The sequence below is a fragment of the Pelophylax lessonae genome (assembly GCF_965119305.1).
Source record: "Pelophylax lessonae genome assembly, chromosome: 4".
Classification (NCBI taxonomy): Eukaryota; Metazoa; Chordata; class Amphibia; order Anura; family Ranidae; genus Pelophylax; species Pelophylax lessonae.
Window position 1 is genome coordinate 468,099,975 of NC_138771.1, and position 16,456 is coordinate 468,116,430.

The following is a 16,456-nucleotide window of genomic DNA, read 5'->3' on the forward strand; positions in this document are numbered from 1 at the left end:
CAGCAATGCCCCCAATACATTGCAGAGTGCCACAGCAATGCCCCCAATACATTGCAGAGTGCCACAGCAATGCCCCCAATACATTGCAGAGTGCCACAGCAATGCCCCCAATACATTGCAGAGTGCCACAGCAATGCCCCCAATACATTGCAGAGTGCCACAGCAATGCCCCCAATACATTGCAGAGTGCCACAGCAATGCCCCCAATACATTGCAGAGTGCCACAGCAATGCCCCCAATACATTGCAGAGTGCCACAGCAATGCCCCCAATACATTGCAGAGTGCCACAGCAATGCCCCCAATAAACTGCAGAGTGCCACAGCATTGCCCCCAATAAACTGCAGAGTGCCACATCAATGCCCCCAATAAACTGCAGAGTGCCACATCAATGCCCCCAATAAACTGCAGAGTACCACAGCATTGCCCCCAATAAACTGCAGAGTGTCACAGCATTGCCCCCAATAAATTGCAGAGTGCCACAGCATTGCCCCCAATAAACTGCAGAGTGCCACAGCATTGCCCCCAATAAACTGCAGAGTGTCACAGCAATGCCCCCAATAAACTGCAGAGTGCCACAGCAATGCCCCCAATAAACTGCAGAGTGCCACAGCAATGCCCCCAATAAACTGCAGAGTGCCACAGCAATGCCCCCAATAAACTGCAGAGTGCCACAGCAATGCCCCCAATAAACTGCAGAGTGCCACAGCAATGCCCCCAATAAACTGCAGAGTGCCACAGCAATGCCCCCAATAAACTGCAGAGTGCCACAGCAATGCCCCCAATAAACTGCAGAGTGCCACAGCAATGCCCCCAATAAACTGCAGAGTGCCACAGCAATGCCCCCAATAAACTGCAGAGTGCCACAGCAATGCCCCCAATACATTGCAGAGTGCCACAGCAATGCCCCCAATACATTGCAGAGTGCCACAGCAATGCCCCCAATACATTGCAGAGTGCCACAGCAATGCCCCCAATACATTGCAGAGTGCCACAGCAATGCCCCCAATACATTGCAGAGTGCCACAGCATTGCCCCCAATAAACTGCAGAGTGCCACAGCATTGCCCCCAATAAACTGCAGAGTGCCACAGCAATGCCCCCAATAAAATGCAGAGTGCCACAGCAATGCCCCCAATAAAATGCAGAGTGCCACAGCATTGCCCCCAATAAAATGCAGAGTGCCACAGCATTGCCCCCAATAAAATGCAGAGTGCCACAGCATTGCCCCCAATAAAATGCAGAGTGCCACAGCATTGCCCCCAATAAAATGCAGAGTGCCACAGCATTGCCCCCAATAAACTGCAGAGTGCCACAGCATTGCCCCCAATAAACTGCAGAGTGCCACAGCAATGCCCCCAATAAAATGCAGAGTGCCACAGCAATGCCCCCAATAAAATGCAGAGTGCCACAGCATTGCCCCCAATAAAATGCAGAGTGCCACAGCATTGCCCCCAATAAAATGCAGAGTGCCACAGCATTGCCCCCAATAAAATGCAGAGTGCCACAGCATTGCCCCCAATAAAATGCAGAGTGTCACAGCAATGCCCCCAATACATTGCAGAGTGCCACAGCAATGCCCCCAATACATTGCAGAGTGCCACAGCAATGCCCCCAATACATTGCAGAGTGCCACAGCAATGCCCCCAATACATTGCAGAGTGCCACAGCATTGCCCCCAATAAACTGCAGAGTGCCACAGCATTGCCCCCAATAAACTGCAGAGTGCCACAGCAATGCCCCCAATAAAATGCAGAGTGCCACAGCAATGCCCCCAATAAAATGCAGAGTGCCACAGCATTGCCCCCAATAAAATGCAGAGTGCCACAGCATTGCCCCCAATAAAATGCAGAGTGCCACAGCATTGCCCCCAATACATTGCAGAGTGCCACAGCATTGCCCCCAATACATTGCAGAGTGCCACAGCATTGCCCCCAATACATTGCAGAGTGCCACAGCAATGCCCCCAATACATTGCAGAGTGCCACAGCAATGCCCCCAATACATTGCAGAGTGCCACAGCAATGCCCCCAATACATTGCAGAGTGCCACAGCAATGCCCCCAATACATTGCAGAGTGCCACAGCAATGCCCCCAATAAACTGCAGAGTGCCACAGCATTGCCCCCAATAAACTGCAGAGTGCCACAGCATTGCCCCCAATAAAATGCAGAGTGCCACAGCAATGCCCCCAATAAATTGCAGAGTGCCACAGCAATGCCCCCCCGCGACCCCGTGCACTTACCTCACGGACGGTCACGGCACTCTGTCTTCAGTCCCCGGCTTCCAGCTTCCCGCGTCTCCATCCTCCCGAGTCCCGGTGCCTCCTCCTCGGCCAATGGCATGAAGTTGGCCTTTCGGCCAATCAGGAAGCGGGAGGACCCGCTCCCTGATTGGCCAGGAGGAGGACCCGTATGACAATAGCGAATTTTCATTCGCTATTGTCACACGATGGGCGTGCTCTCGGGGTGCACGCTCTGCTCCCTGGCCGCTCCGTCTGCGGCTGCGCCGTCTAACTAGGTGCTTGCGCGGGACGTAATTTCCACTGCGCGTCCGCGCACGCGCGCACCTTAAAGGGAACACTGGTTACAGGGTGTGGCTTCAAGACCACCAATCACAGAACATGTATACATTCAAAAAGTACAATAGGAACGAAAAGTCAGTGTTTATGTAGAAACACAGCCATGTGCAGAGATGAGCAGAAATGGCTGCCATCGTATGGACTTGGCTTTGCTCATTCACAAACATAGACTCATTACCTGTTAGTGGATCCCATCAAAAATAGTTCATATCAGTCATATTTGCTATTTATCATGCTACTATTCCAGTGAATGGGACTTTCTTATTTCTGCATAAGACAATAGCAGCAGTATTTCAATCAAATGGATCAAATATGACTGAAAGATGCCATCCATTAATCCATTATTCTTGGTAAAACTGTAAGAATTCCACATCACAAACACATCTCCGCTGTGAATGCCGGGGCCCCAGATGGCGGGTATATATTTGTGCGATGGACTTCCCCTTGCGCTGCCATAAATCAGGCTACAAGTATTGTTACATCTAATGGAATATTTTCACTAACAGGCCTTTCCTCAAGGCCAGTTAAAGCAATATTCGCTGTGCATAGCGATTACCTGTAAACTGACACTGGGAGACATTATGGCAATTAGCAGTTAGCAATTAGTAGTGAAAATCTTTTAAACTGTGTATGTTTAGGAGATATTCCTTCTACCAAGCTGTGTTTACTACAGCTTTAATGTATTTTGCACTATTTAAAGGTTTGTCTTTGTGAAAAAAAATTATAAATGCACATTTCTCTTTCTTTAATTTACTGACACAGTGCCTGATCTTCTTAACCATTGGGTTATACTGCCCCCTACAGGAGTAGGACACTAGGCAGAAAAAAAGTCTGGCTACGCCTATGGGCAGTCCCAGGGTGTATACTCCCTCTCTCAGTTTTTTCTGCCTAGTCAGGAGTAAGGACCTAGTTCCTTGCTGGGATGTCTGGTCCTGGAAACTTTTTTTTTAGATGGAATTTTTTTTCTCCTGGATTTTTTCCTGTGAAATCTACACAGGATCAACTGCCGGACTGGGCGACGGGCTGGATAATCTGGAACCAGTGGTCATCCCAGTCTGGCCAGTGAGCGTGCCCAGACTTCAGCTCCGCACTAGGTCAGCCATGTGAGTTAAATGCCTCTCGAGGTCGCATACGACCCGGTCTTGGCTGGAGTCGCAGCGTTCCTCCTGGCCGACAGCCCTCCCCCCCATTTTGATGAAGAGGAGGTTCTGTCTGGAGCGGTGCCTGCCTGGCTCCTAGTATGGTAAGTGACTGTCACCCCTCTCCCCCCTGGAGGTTTTTGGGGTGGACGTTGGCCCCTCTCTGGGACAGTCAGACCCCTGGGTACCCCTCCTTCCCGTTAGGCATCCCCCTCATCACCAAATGGGGGCGTGCCGCCGTCAAAATGGCAATCAGCTGTGGGGGGGGGGGGGCTGTACCTGGTGGGGGCTCCTGTCAGGGCCCCCCCCTTTTTGCCTGTCCCAGGCCAAGGGATCCCTCCTGGGTCCCTGGGAGAGCCTTGTAGCGCTGCCATTTTCTCGTAGCCTGTGTGCTTAATGCACGGCGGCCATGATTGTGTAGTCCAGCGGCCATTTTTTGGTGGTTTGCCATTGAAAATAGCGGCGGCCATGACAGTGGAGCCCCCTGGGTGGCGATTTCGGCAGTGGGAGCCCCTCCTCATCCCCTGGAGTTGACTCCTGGATCTTTTCATTTCCTGATCGCCGTTCGTGCAATGCAGATTCTCCTGGTAGCTGCGGTGCCTGATTTCTATGGGGTGGTGAGTCTGGTGGGGTCCTCTCCCTCTCTACTGAGGATCGATTAGTGCTTTGGCTGGCAATCGGGTGGGCTGCCAGAGCGGTGAGGGGTTTTCACTTAGCGGTGTGTTACACTTTTTTGTGGGGTCACCCTGGTGACTCATGGAGTCTTTGGAGCACATCTCCCCACCTGATCGTCTCTCTGAGGCTTCGGGGCCCCATCCATCCATCAATTTACTGACGGCGGTCCTGGTGTACCGGGTGAAGGTGGCTTTTGGGTGACGGGCTGGCAAAAAGCGCCCCTCTCTTTCCCCTGTGTCATCTAATCCTTAATCTGATTTGGCCGCCGCGGACGTGGGTCACCCTGCTGGGTCTGCGACCATGCTGTATGTGAGATCTTAAAGATAGAGGACGCAGCTGAAGCTGCGGCGGAGGCACAGGTTCCCTTTGGCATTCACAAGCCATCCAGAGCGGAAAAGGTGTTCCCTTTCCCTTCCTATTTTGACAGAATTGTCACTAAATAGTGGGGACGACCAAATCATCTCCTTGGGGTCCCTAAGTGATTTTGCTAGGCTATACTCCTATGAAGAGTGCCTTCTTAAGAAGGGGACTGTTCCACCGGTGGTGGACCCACCGGTTTCCAGATTAAACAAGCCAACCATGATTCTGGCTCAAGAGTCCACGGCCTTTAAGGACCTGGCTGACAGGAAGGTGGAAGCTGTGGTCCACAATATGTACACCCTGGCTGGTTCGGCACTGAGGTCGATATTCACCATTGCCCTGGTGTCGCAGACTCTGACTAAATAGGCTAGGCTTTTGCGCCTGACCTGGGGGGGGAGTAGCTCCGCCCTGCCTTTGCTGTGCTGGTGGACTAGCTAGTCCAGGGGCTGCAGTTTATCTGTGATGCCTCTTTGGATGCGGCTCCCCGCGTGGCTCGGCTCTCTGTTTAGGCAGGGGTCCTTCGGCGTGTCTGTTGGCTTAAATGCTCCTTCCTCTGGACAAACTCCAGAAACTGCAGGCTGTAATTTTGTCTCCTGCTGTCCAGCAGATGGTAATCCCTCCAAGCTTGCATGCGGGTGCTGGGCCTGGTGGCATCTACCTTCGAGGCTGTTCCGTTTGCACAGTTGCATACGAGGTCCCTGCAAGAGAGATTCTGGCCAAATGGGACAAGAATCCGCAGTCCCTGGGTGCTCAGATCTGGCTGAGCCAGGGAACGAAAGAGTCCCTGATATGGTGGCTTCGTGCTTCAGCTGGGCAAATCCTTCCTCTACTCCTATTGGGCAGTGGTCACCACGGATGCCAGCCTTTTAAGCTGGAGAGGCGTCCTCGGCAAAATTTCTGCTCAGGGGGTCTGGACACTGGAAGAGTCCAGACTACCGAACAATGTCTTGGTACTCTGAGTGATCAGACTGTGCCCGGAACAATGGACGGATCGTCTAATGGGATGTCCAGTGTGCATTCATTCGGACAATGTCATGGCCGTGGCTTATGTCAAACACCAGGGGGGCACAAGAAGTGTCCTGGCAGCTCTGGAGGTAGCCAGCATTCTAAGGTAGGCAGAATGGTTTGGTTTGTTCCAGCCCTCTCCGCCGTACATATTCCCAGGGTGGAAAACTGGCCGGTGGATTACCTCAGTCGGCGGGCATTGGACCAAGGGGAGTGGTTCCTTAATCCCGAGGTGTTTCATCAGTTGTGTTTCATCAGTTGTGTCTCCAGTGGGGCATCCTCGAGGTGTATCTGTTGGCATCTTGGCTCAACAGGAAGGTGCAGAGGTTTGTGGCTCGGTCATGGGATCCTCTGGCGAACGCCATGGATGCACTGGTGGCCCCGTTGCGTCAGTATCGTCTGATTTACGCTTTCCTGATTTTCAGGCTTCTGCCAAGACTTCTACGCAGGATTGAGGCAGAAGGGATTACGGTCATCTTAGTGGCCCCGGACTGGCTTTGCCAGGCTAGGTACGCTAATCTGGTGCTGCTGGTCGCCGACGTTCCTTGGAAGCTTCCTCTCAGGGAGGATCTGCTGTCCCAAGGAACAATCTTCCATCCTGCTTTACAGTTGCTGGCTTTGAGGGCATGGCTGTTGAACGCCAGGTGCTGATGGAAGTTGTTTGTCTGAGTCGGTGAATTAAACGCTGTTAAAAGCTAGGAAATCTACTTCTAGGAAGATCTACCATTGTATGTGGAAGACGTACATTGCGTGGTGTGAGTCTCTTGGGATTCATCCTTTCGCTGCTGTCCTTGTCTCAGAAGGTTGCCTTCTTGGTGGCTATCACTTCTGCCCGCAGTGTGTCTAACTGGCGGCATTGTCTTGCTGATCACCTTATCTGGTGGTACATAGAGATAAGGTTGTACTTCGACCTAATCAGTCATTCCTTCCTAAGGTGGTTTCTGATTTTCATCTGAATGAAGACATTGTATTGCCCTCACTTTGTCCTAAACCTCAGCATCTGATGGAGCATGCTTCACATTCTTTGGCTGTGGTTCGGGCGATCAGGGTCTATTTACAGACCACTGAGTCCTTTCAAAAATCGGACGCTCCTTTTGTCCTTCTTGATGGACCTTTTAAGGGTATGGCTGCGTCTACTGTGACCATTTCCAGATGGATCAGGCAGACGGTTGGACAAACCTATTCACTGAAGGGTCAGGCTCCTCCTTTCCCAGTGAAGGCTCACTCTATGAGAGCGCTGATCGTCTCTTGGGCTTTTCGACATCGGACGTCAGTGTTACAAATTTGCAAGGTGGCAACTTGGTCGTCTGTGCATACAATCACTAAATTTTACAAGGTAGATATGTTGCCATCCACGGGTGCTTCTTTTGGCCCCAAAGATTTGCAGGCTGCGGTTTAAAAGAGAATTCCTTTTATTTCTATTTGGGGGTTCTATTGTTTCCGGTGAGCTCCAGTTGTTCCCGATTGAACTCTATTTTACCTGGTTGGCTACTTTAGCTATTGGGCATATCGGTTTTTTGTTTCTGTATTGTTCCCTCCCCTCATGATCTACTGCTTTGGGACATCCCTATGAGTTTATGAATAGGAAGAGCTGCGTCTGTCGATTGAACTTCAGAGAAAAGGATTTTATGGTGAGTTCTTACAAAAATCCAGCTATTTTTGCCTGAAAAAAATGTGCATTTATTAAATTTCACAGGAATCTGCACATCATTGCAGTGTCAGGCTCCTGCAGACACACCCACAATGTTCTGCCCGTACCTCCATATGGGTTGTCAGTCTTAAAGCTGCAGGGCTCGTGAGTGAAAGAGCGCTCATCAGCAAAAAATATAAGCCATCTGCCCTCCTGTTTTAAAGCATTGCGCAAACTGTTGGTGCTATAAAAATCCTGTATAATTATAATAAAGTTGATGCCTGCATTTTAGTCCTCAGGTGTGTTTAATAATAAAATTAACTTTAACCTTGACATAACTACCAAAAATTCTCTGCTAAATCCATGTCGCAAAGCAAAACTATTTACGCATTTCAGCCGAAACAGTTGTAATTGTAGCTATGCACCAAGGCCATTTAGGCTTAAATACGTAGGCGAGTTTTGCTTTTTGAGCAATATGGAATCCACAGGCTTTTTAAATAATTTTTGGCTGAAAGGGAGCTGGTACGGGTATTAGCTTTATATTTAACCCCACCTGATAATTGACTTAAGGCAATCTTTATACGATCAAGGCAGTAACTACTACATTATAACAGATTCTAGCAGTGCAAATACTGTCATGTGGAAAATAACCCCAAAACAAATGATCTGGCACTTTAGTGTAAAGGAACCTAGTTTTAAAATTTTTAATGCAAGTTTACCTTAAAGTGGATAGCAGCACTATGGGGATTGGTGGATGAAAACGCAGCCCGCAGCAGGAGAAATTGGCAAATGAGAAATGTTTTTTATTGGTTGAGCCAGATGGACTTTTCTCTTGCGTCCTCCGACAGTCGCCGCCCTCTTCATATTCGTCACAATGGGGTTATGACCTTTGCTCCGTAGGAGTAGCTAGGCAACAGAATATGTTAGTATTAAGGTTTTTAACATATCCCACCCCCAGGGGGTGGTCCCCTCAGTCTATAACCCTCCACTTCCTGTATCCAACTCAGTTTCAATGTCTAGCTTGTCAGGAGTAGCTGGATGTCTCTGTGCTGGGGCATTTTGTCTCAGCCTTCTCTCCTTTTTTGGATTTTATTTGAGTTTTTCTCTCTTTCTTTATTTAGCTGTTATTTTTACCAGCATTAGTTAGGTCTTCTGATGAAGAGGATAATGCGGGCTGCGTCTCGGGCTGGCCCCCCTGGTCGCAGGTTGTGGGTCAGTGGTTTCTCAGCCCGCCATCGAACGTTCAGTCAGGTACCGCTCCTGAGTTTTCTGAACGACCCATCCCTGTTCCGTGCAGGGATGCTATGGTGAGGTGGCTACCTCACTGGACGCTGTGCGGTTTCTCAATCCACCTTCTGCTGCTTCCTGGATGCGACTCTCCCTGTCTCATGTACAGCGGCTTGTTCGCCTGTGCGGGTCCCCCACGCCATGTAAGAGGTAAGTGTATTTATGTGGGGACCTGTCTGTCTGGGGGGTGTCAGTCTGGGACTGTGTTACCTTGCCCTGTGTTCACACTATTGATGTTTCCCTATCTCTCACACTGCATGCTGTGGGCTGCAAGGAGGGGGGGCTGTGCTGCACTTCTGTGTCAGTCTGAGTGTGTGAACGGCTGTGTGCTGTGGAACTTGATGCTATCATGCTTGGGGCACATTACAGCGCCGCTGCGGCGGTTCACCATGTTATTTATAACCTTGTGGTGTATTTTTATTCCACCTTCATGAGGTGGGGGAGCGGCGGTTTCGGCGCCAAACTGCACCATTTTGGCTGTACTCGCTCCGGCCGCATGGTACACATGCATGGCGGCCATTTTCTTGTAGCCTCCCATAGGCTTTAATAGAGCGCCCTGCATACCAGCACCAGGAGCACCGATCTAGGCAGCAGCAGCAGCGGTCTCTCCAGGTTTTTTCCCTCTATTTCACTGTATCCTTGCCTGAGTATACCTTCTCCCTGTGGGGGTCCCTGGTGTGGGTGTGCTTGTGTGGCGGTGGGCTATGTTCGCAGCGCCTTATTTAAAGGGGCGGTCACCCATTTAACTTTACTCATTTTGGGGCATGGATTCTCAGGAAAGCAAATTTCCTGCCACATTGGTGGGAAGCCAGGGAACTGCGGTTTCCCCCCCGGGGGGGGGGGGGGGGAATTTGGCTGCGATTGTGGCTAGCCTTGCGGCTCAGGTGCAGATGCTGGTGGCTGTTCAATCCTCAAAAAGGCCCAGAGTTTCAATTTCCTCTGATTCAGAGGGTGATGGTGATGGGGCTGCTGTGGCTGGGGTCTCCTTGTCGGGGTCCCGTTCCTCCCTGGACCTTGTGGGGTCAGAGGTGGAGGCTGAGGTTGAGGGGGTTGATAATTCTCCCCCTGGCTCGTCTGAAGAGCTTGCACTCATGGATGAATTGGTTGCTTCTATCAAGCAAACACTGCGTTTACAGGAGGAACCATGTCCTCCTGCTGCCACCTACTGTACCAAGTAGGTTTAAGCTGCGCTATCCTTTTACGCCCGCTACTGATGAGCGTTGGTGTGTCCCGCCTCCGGTGGACCATGCGATAGCAGTTTTGAATAAGTCCACTGCGATTCCTGCTGAAGATACCCCGGTGTTCCGGGATGCCACGGACAAAAGGATGGAGTCCCTTGCCCGTCATACCTATTCTATTATGGGTTCTATGCTGAAAGCTTTATTTGCTTCGCTTATGGCGGCTCAGGCTGTCGCGAGCTGGACGCAGGTGCTTAGACGCGTCCTGGTGGCTGATTCTGCCCCCCAGGCGACATTGGATATGGTGGATCAAATCCATCAGGGTGTCATGTATCTGTGTGATGCGGACCTGGATATGGTTCCGTTGGCTGCACGTGTACATGGTGTGGCGGTGTTGTCTAGCCGCTTGGTTTGGTTGGAGTGTTGGTCGGTGGACCAATCTTCGCGTAAGACCTTGGCTAATCTGCCCTATGATGGTTCTCGCCTTTTTGGTGAGTCCCTAGATACGTTAATTAAGGGGATCACGGGTGGTAAGAGCATGCTCTTGCCCCAATCCCACAAGGCTAAGACGGCTCCCGGTAAGAAGCATGCTTCCTTTCGGCCCCCTCAGGGGTCCTTTCGTGCCTTTCGGTCACACTATAGGGGCAAGCCGTCCAAGAGTCAAGGCTCCCACAAGAAGCCGTGGGCTGGTAAGCAAAAGTCCGGCCAGTCCGGTTCCGCGGCCCACAACAGTGCGGCCTGAAGGGGCGCCCTCACCCGGCTCTGGGGTGGGGGGACGCTTGCTCGGTTTTCTCCAGCCATGGCTGTCCCGGGTGCGGGACAGGTGGGTTCAGGAAATCGTTCGATCTGGCTACAAGATCGAGTTTCTCTCTCGGCCGGAGAGCAGATTTTTTCCCTCAAATCTTCTACTGTCCCCGGAGCGTTTGCAGGATCTGCATCTAGCGGTACGGGACCTGAGGGCTCAGGGAGTGGTGGTCCCGGTGCCTCATCGGGACAGATTTCGGGGGTTCTATTCCAATCTGTTCACCGTGCCCAGGAAGGAGGGCAAGGTACGTCCGATTCTGGACTTAAAGGCGTTGAACCGCTTTGTGCGGGTGCGCAAGTTCCGCATGGAATCCCTGCGGTCGGTGGTGGCTGCCCTGGTTCCGGGGGAGTTCATGGCTTCCATCGACTTGAAGGACGCGTATCTTCACATCCCGATTTTCGAGGGTCACCAGAGGTACCTTCGATTCGCCATAGCGGAGGATCATTACCAATTTGTGGCGTTGCCCTTTGGTCTCGCCTCGGCTCCACGGGTGTTCACCAAGGTGCTGGCACCGGTTCTGGCTTTGTTGAGAGCCCAGGGCGTCTCTGTCCTAGGGTATCTGGGCGATATTCTGGTTCGGTCTGCGACCAGCCAGGGTCTGGAGAAGGCTCTGTCCGTTACGATGCAGACTCTGCAGGAATTTGGTTGGACGATCAATTTTCCAAAGTCAATACTGTGCCCTTCGGTTCGTATCCCTTACCTGGGGATGATTCTGGACTCTGTCCAGGCGAAGGTCTTCCTACCGGACGACAAACTCAGGACTCTTCAGGTGGAAGTCGGGTCCCTCAGGGACGCTCCATCCTCGTCCATTCGGACGTGCATGCGGTGTCTGGGATTGATGGTCTCGGCTTTCAAGGCGATTCCCTTCGCCCAGTTTCACACGCAGGGTCTCCAAGCGGAGATTCTGTCCAGATGGGACGGGCGACCGCAATCTCTGGATCTTCGGATCTCGTTGAGTCATCGGACCAGAAGGGACCTTCTGTGGTGGCTCCAGTCCCCGTCAGTGTCCGGGGGGCAAGTCTTTTCGTCCCTTCTCGTGGACGGTGATCACCACGGACGCCAGCCTGTCGGGCTGGGGTGGTGTTCTGGGCGTTCTGTCCGCCCAGGGTATTTGGTCGGAGGAAGAGTCCTGCCTTCCGATCAACATTCTGGAACTGCGAGCGATACACCTCTGCCTTCGACGTTGGACGGACAGGCTACAGGGCTGTCCGGTTCGGGTGCAGACGGACAATGCCACGGCGGTGGCTTACATCAATCACCAAGGGGGCACCAGGAGTGCCCGAGCGGCTCGAGAAGTGACCAACATTCTGTCTTGGGCCGAGACGCACGTCCCGGCAATATCGGCAGTTCACATTCCGGGGGTGGAGAATTGGCAGGCGGATTATCTGAGCCGTCAGACCCTGGACCAGGGGGAATGGTCCCTTCACCCGGATGTCTTCCAGGTGTTGTGCGCGAAGTGGGGTCTCCCGGAGGTGGACCTGTTCGCGTCTCGTCTGAACCACAAGGTAAAGCGGTTCTCGCAAGGACGCGCGATCCTTGGGCAGACGCGTTGGTTGCCCCGTGGCATCAGTACCGACTGATGTATGCGTTTCCACCGATTCAATTGCTGTCCAGGTTCCTTCGCAGGTTGCACTCGGAACCAACCACGGTGATTCTTGTGGCACCGGACTGGCCTCGCCGGTCCTGGTACGCAGACCTCGTAAATCTGGCGATCGACGCCCCGTGGCGTCTGCCTCTTCGAGAAGATCTCCTGTCGCAAGGGCTGATCTTCCAGGGGATTCCCACCTCACACTTTTTCGGTGTCTAGGGTGTTGTCCTTCCTTCAAACGGGTGTTGACCAGCATTTGGCGCTGGCTACGATCAAGGGTCAGGTGTCTGCGTTGGCCGTTCTTTTTCAACGTCCTGTGGCATCGAACTCTTTGGTTTGCACTTTTGTGCAGGGGGTTCGGCGTCTGATCCCTCCTAGGAGGGACCCTCTACCCCCTTGGGACTTGAATTTAGTTCTGTCCGTGTTGCAGCGTGCTCCTTTTGAAAGGATCAGGGAGATCTCGCTGTCCTTGTTGTCCAAGAAGGTCGCTTTTTTGGTGGCAATTACCTCGGCTCGTAGAGTGCCGGAGCTGGCAGCCTTGTCCTGCAAGTCTCCTTATCTGGTCGTGCACTTGGACAAGGTGGTCTTGCGACCTAACCCTTCTTTTCTTCCGAAGAGGGTTTCGGAATTTCACCTCAATGAGGACATCGTCTTGCCTTCGCTCTGCGCGAAGCCTAACCATTCGAAAGAGGTGCAGCTGCACTCCTTGGATGTTGTGCGGGCGATTAGGGTTTACCTAAAATCGACTGAATCCTTTCGCAAGTCGGATTTCTTGTTTGTTCTTCCGGAGGGTCCTCGGAAGGGCATGGCGGCGTCGGCTTCTACCATCGCCAAATGGATCAGACAGACCATTGAACAGGCCTATGCTTTGAAGGGGAAAGTTCCCCCTGTGCCTGTGAAGGCGCACTCTACCAGATCTCTGAGTACGTCTTGGGCCTGTCGTCATGGGGCCTCTGTGGCCCAGGTGTGTAAGGCGGCGACTTGGTCAACCGTACACACTTTCACAAAATTCTAGAGAGTAGATGTTCAGGCATCGGCGGATGCTTCCTTTGGCCGCAAGGTTCTTAGTGCGGCAGTTCCCTAGAGCCCTTGTTGCGGGCTCCTTGGCTGTTTGGGATTATTTGTTTTTCCCTGGGTTCTTGCTCCTGTTGAGCGAGTGTTTTTTTCTCATTGCCCAACTGGTTTCCTTCCTTTGGTAAGGTTCCTTTCTCTGATGTGGAGACGGCGTTGCCTTAGGCGCGACTGCGTTTCCCACCCCTCATGTTTCCACTGCTCTGGGACGTCCCCATTGTGACGAATATGAAGAGGGCGGCGACTGTCGGAGGACGTAAGAAAACTGAATTTTTGTAAAATCTTACCTGTAAAATTCCTTTCTCTGAGTCCTCCGACAGTCGCCGCCCCCGCCCCTCTTTTGGGGTTGTTGGTTGTATACTCTACTGCTATTCCACTGAAACTGAGTTGGATACAGGAAGTGGAGGGTTATAGACTGAGGGGACCACCCCCTGGGGGTGGGATATGTTAAAAACCTTAATACTAACATATTCTGTTGCCTAGCTACTCCTACGGAGCAAAGGTCATAACCCCATTGTGACGAATATGAAGAGGGCGGCGACTGTCGGAGGACTCAGAGAAAGGAATTTTACAGGTAAGATTTTACAAAAATTCCGTTTTTTCAACCTGACTATGTAACCAAATACTGTATATCAAACACTCTCGAAGTGTCAGATGCTAAAGAGGCCAGAGCGGAGAATATAATCTCTTCTCTTGTATGAACTTGCTATTATGATTTTTTTTTTTTTTTTTTTTGCACAACAATCTCACTTTAAGCAAGTGCCCTTAACTTAAGGGAGACTGCTTATATGCTACCCCCTTCCCCTCAAAAAAATTGCTTTGTAAATTTAAAACATCAGAAAGCATAAAAAATACTCGCTTTACACCCAGCATTGTCCACTTCCCTAGGCGAGTGGGACATTATTGGGGCTGATCATGGGATGCTAGGAAGCCAAGGATCTCAAATTCTAATACTAGAGAGGGAGGGGAGGCTTAGAACTTCTTCAATTAAATTCTTATTGATTGTGTCTCTTGTTTCCAATGCTACCATGTACCATCCCCTCAATCCCCACACTGGGGGATGCAGGCAGCAAAAATAACCTTACCGAAATGCTTACTGAATAAAGGCCTCGTTCACACCAGTTTTTTTGCACCTGGTCCGGCAAGGGCACAAAGAAATCCATTGTTCTATATGTGTCCTGTCCACACCAAAACGCTGTTGTCATGTGTGCATTTTTTTGCACTGAAATCTGCAACATGTATGCATTTTTTGGGGCAAAAAGAAAACTTGCATGACCTCAACATTGTGCTCTGAACAGGGCACACGGAAAACAATTTTTTTCTTTGTGTCCTGCCGAGAATCTATGTTGCAGATTCCTGCGCAGAAAAAAAACTTGTGACCACAGTTTTATGGTGTGAGCAGGGTACATGGAAAAGAATGATTGATTTTCTTTTTGCCCCTGCAGATGTTAGAAAAACTTCCCACACACGGTGTGAACAACCCCAAAATATTCTATTCGGATCAGTTTTAATGCACATAAAGTGTGAATGAGGCCTACTCAATCCAAAACAAAAAAAAAAAAAAAAGATTTGGATCTGTAGAACAGAAACAGCAAAAGGTGTTATATTCTTTTGTCTAAAGCTGACTGGGGGAATGGTGTTTTTCACTAGTTAATATTTTGGATAACTTGATTTATTTCTCTTTCTTGTAACAGATCAGACCTTTTATGAAAGCTCATTTAAATCGGGATAAAGATAAAGAGCTTTTGAAGCTATCGCAGTACCTTCAAGAAATTGCTAAACTAGATGATTTATCAGATCTTAATCATAAATATTGGGAAAGGTTTGTATTCAATTTAATTTTTTTTTCTGTTTCCTTAGATTTTTGCTTTTATATTTTTTTTACGTTTAATATTGAAAAAAGTTGACCCAATGTGTTTCTTTTTAATTGAATAAGGGCTCTTTCACACGGGTGATCCGATCAGATCCGCCTGTCAGTTTTTTAGGTGGGTCGGATCCTCCATGCAGCTCTATGGGGCAGCGGGTGTTAGCGGAGACACCTCCGCTGACACCCGCTGCCATCCGCATCCGGTCCTGTGCGTGAAATCTGGACGGATGGAAATCCTATTTTTCCATCCGTTCAGTAATCGGAGCGGAGCGGATCTGATGAGAGCGGACAAGCGGTCCGCTCTCATCCGACCCCCCATAGAGGGCAGCGGGTGATGAGACACCTCCCTCTCCGCTCTGCAAGCGGAGATGGATCTGTCATCCGCCGGCTCAGCGGGGATCGCGGATTGATCCCCGCTGAGCAACACGGATCCGCCTACGGAGGCGGACCGTGTGAAAGAGCCCTAAATCTGGTAAATTGCTTGAATATTTGTATGTAATATTTGCAGGCAGCAGGTGGTTAGCTGCATGCATATTCTTTGCTCCCTGGAGGCTTTTTCATATAGCTTTTTTTTTTTTAATTGATATTAAAAGTAATGTTGTGTTTTTTTTGTTTGTTTTTTTTTTTTTTTTTTTAAATAATAAACGTGTTATACTTACCTGCTCTGTGCAGTGGTTTTGCACAGAGCAGCCCCGATTTTTCCTCTTCTTGGGTCCTCCTTTGGCGCTCCAGGCCCCTCGCTCACTGGCTTTAATTGAGTCATTGATTTCAGTCAATGAGGAGGGAGAGATGGGGGGGGGGGGGGGGGGGGTCTGCGCTTTTGCACACAGAAGATTTTTTTTTTTAACTTCATGCATAGAATGCCTTTAGAGCCACTTTAAAACTATTGCTGATCAGTTGTGTTGCAGTACTTACAGTGCCTTGAAAAAGTATTTATACCCCTTGAAATATTCCATATTTTGCCATGTTACAACCAAAAAGAAAATGTATTTTATTGAGGTTTTATATTGTAGACCAACACAAAGTGGCACATAATTGTGAAGTGGAAGGGAAATGATAAATGGTTTTCAATTTTTTTTACAAATGAATATCTGAAAAGTGTGGCGTGCATTTGTATTCTGCCCCCCTTAGTCAGTACTTTGTAGAACCACCTTTTGCTGCAAATTACAGCTACAAGCTGTTTTGGGTATTTCTCTACCAGCTTTGCACATCTAGGGAGTGACATTTTTTCCCTTTCCTCTTTGCAAAACAGCTCCAAGCTGTGTCAGATTGGA

The 16,456-nt window shown here is 50.3% G+C and overlaps 1 protein-coding gene across 1 annotated transcript in view; it reads left to right on the top strand.

The window, feature by feature from the left end:
* Positions 1-16,456, top strand: part of UBLCP1 (ubiquitin like domain containing CTD phosphatase 1) — a 68,269-nt gene that overhangs the window by 37,513 nt on the left and 14,300 nt on the right. The window contains exon 9 of the mRNA XM_082257169.1: positions 15,010-15,137. Within this exon, the coding sequence (XP_082113295.1) occupies positions 15,010-15,137 (128 nt within the window). The remainder of the gene's footprint in view (positions 1-15,009; positions 15,138-16,456) is intronic.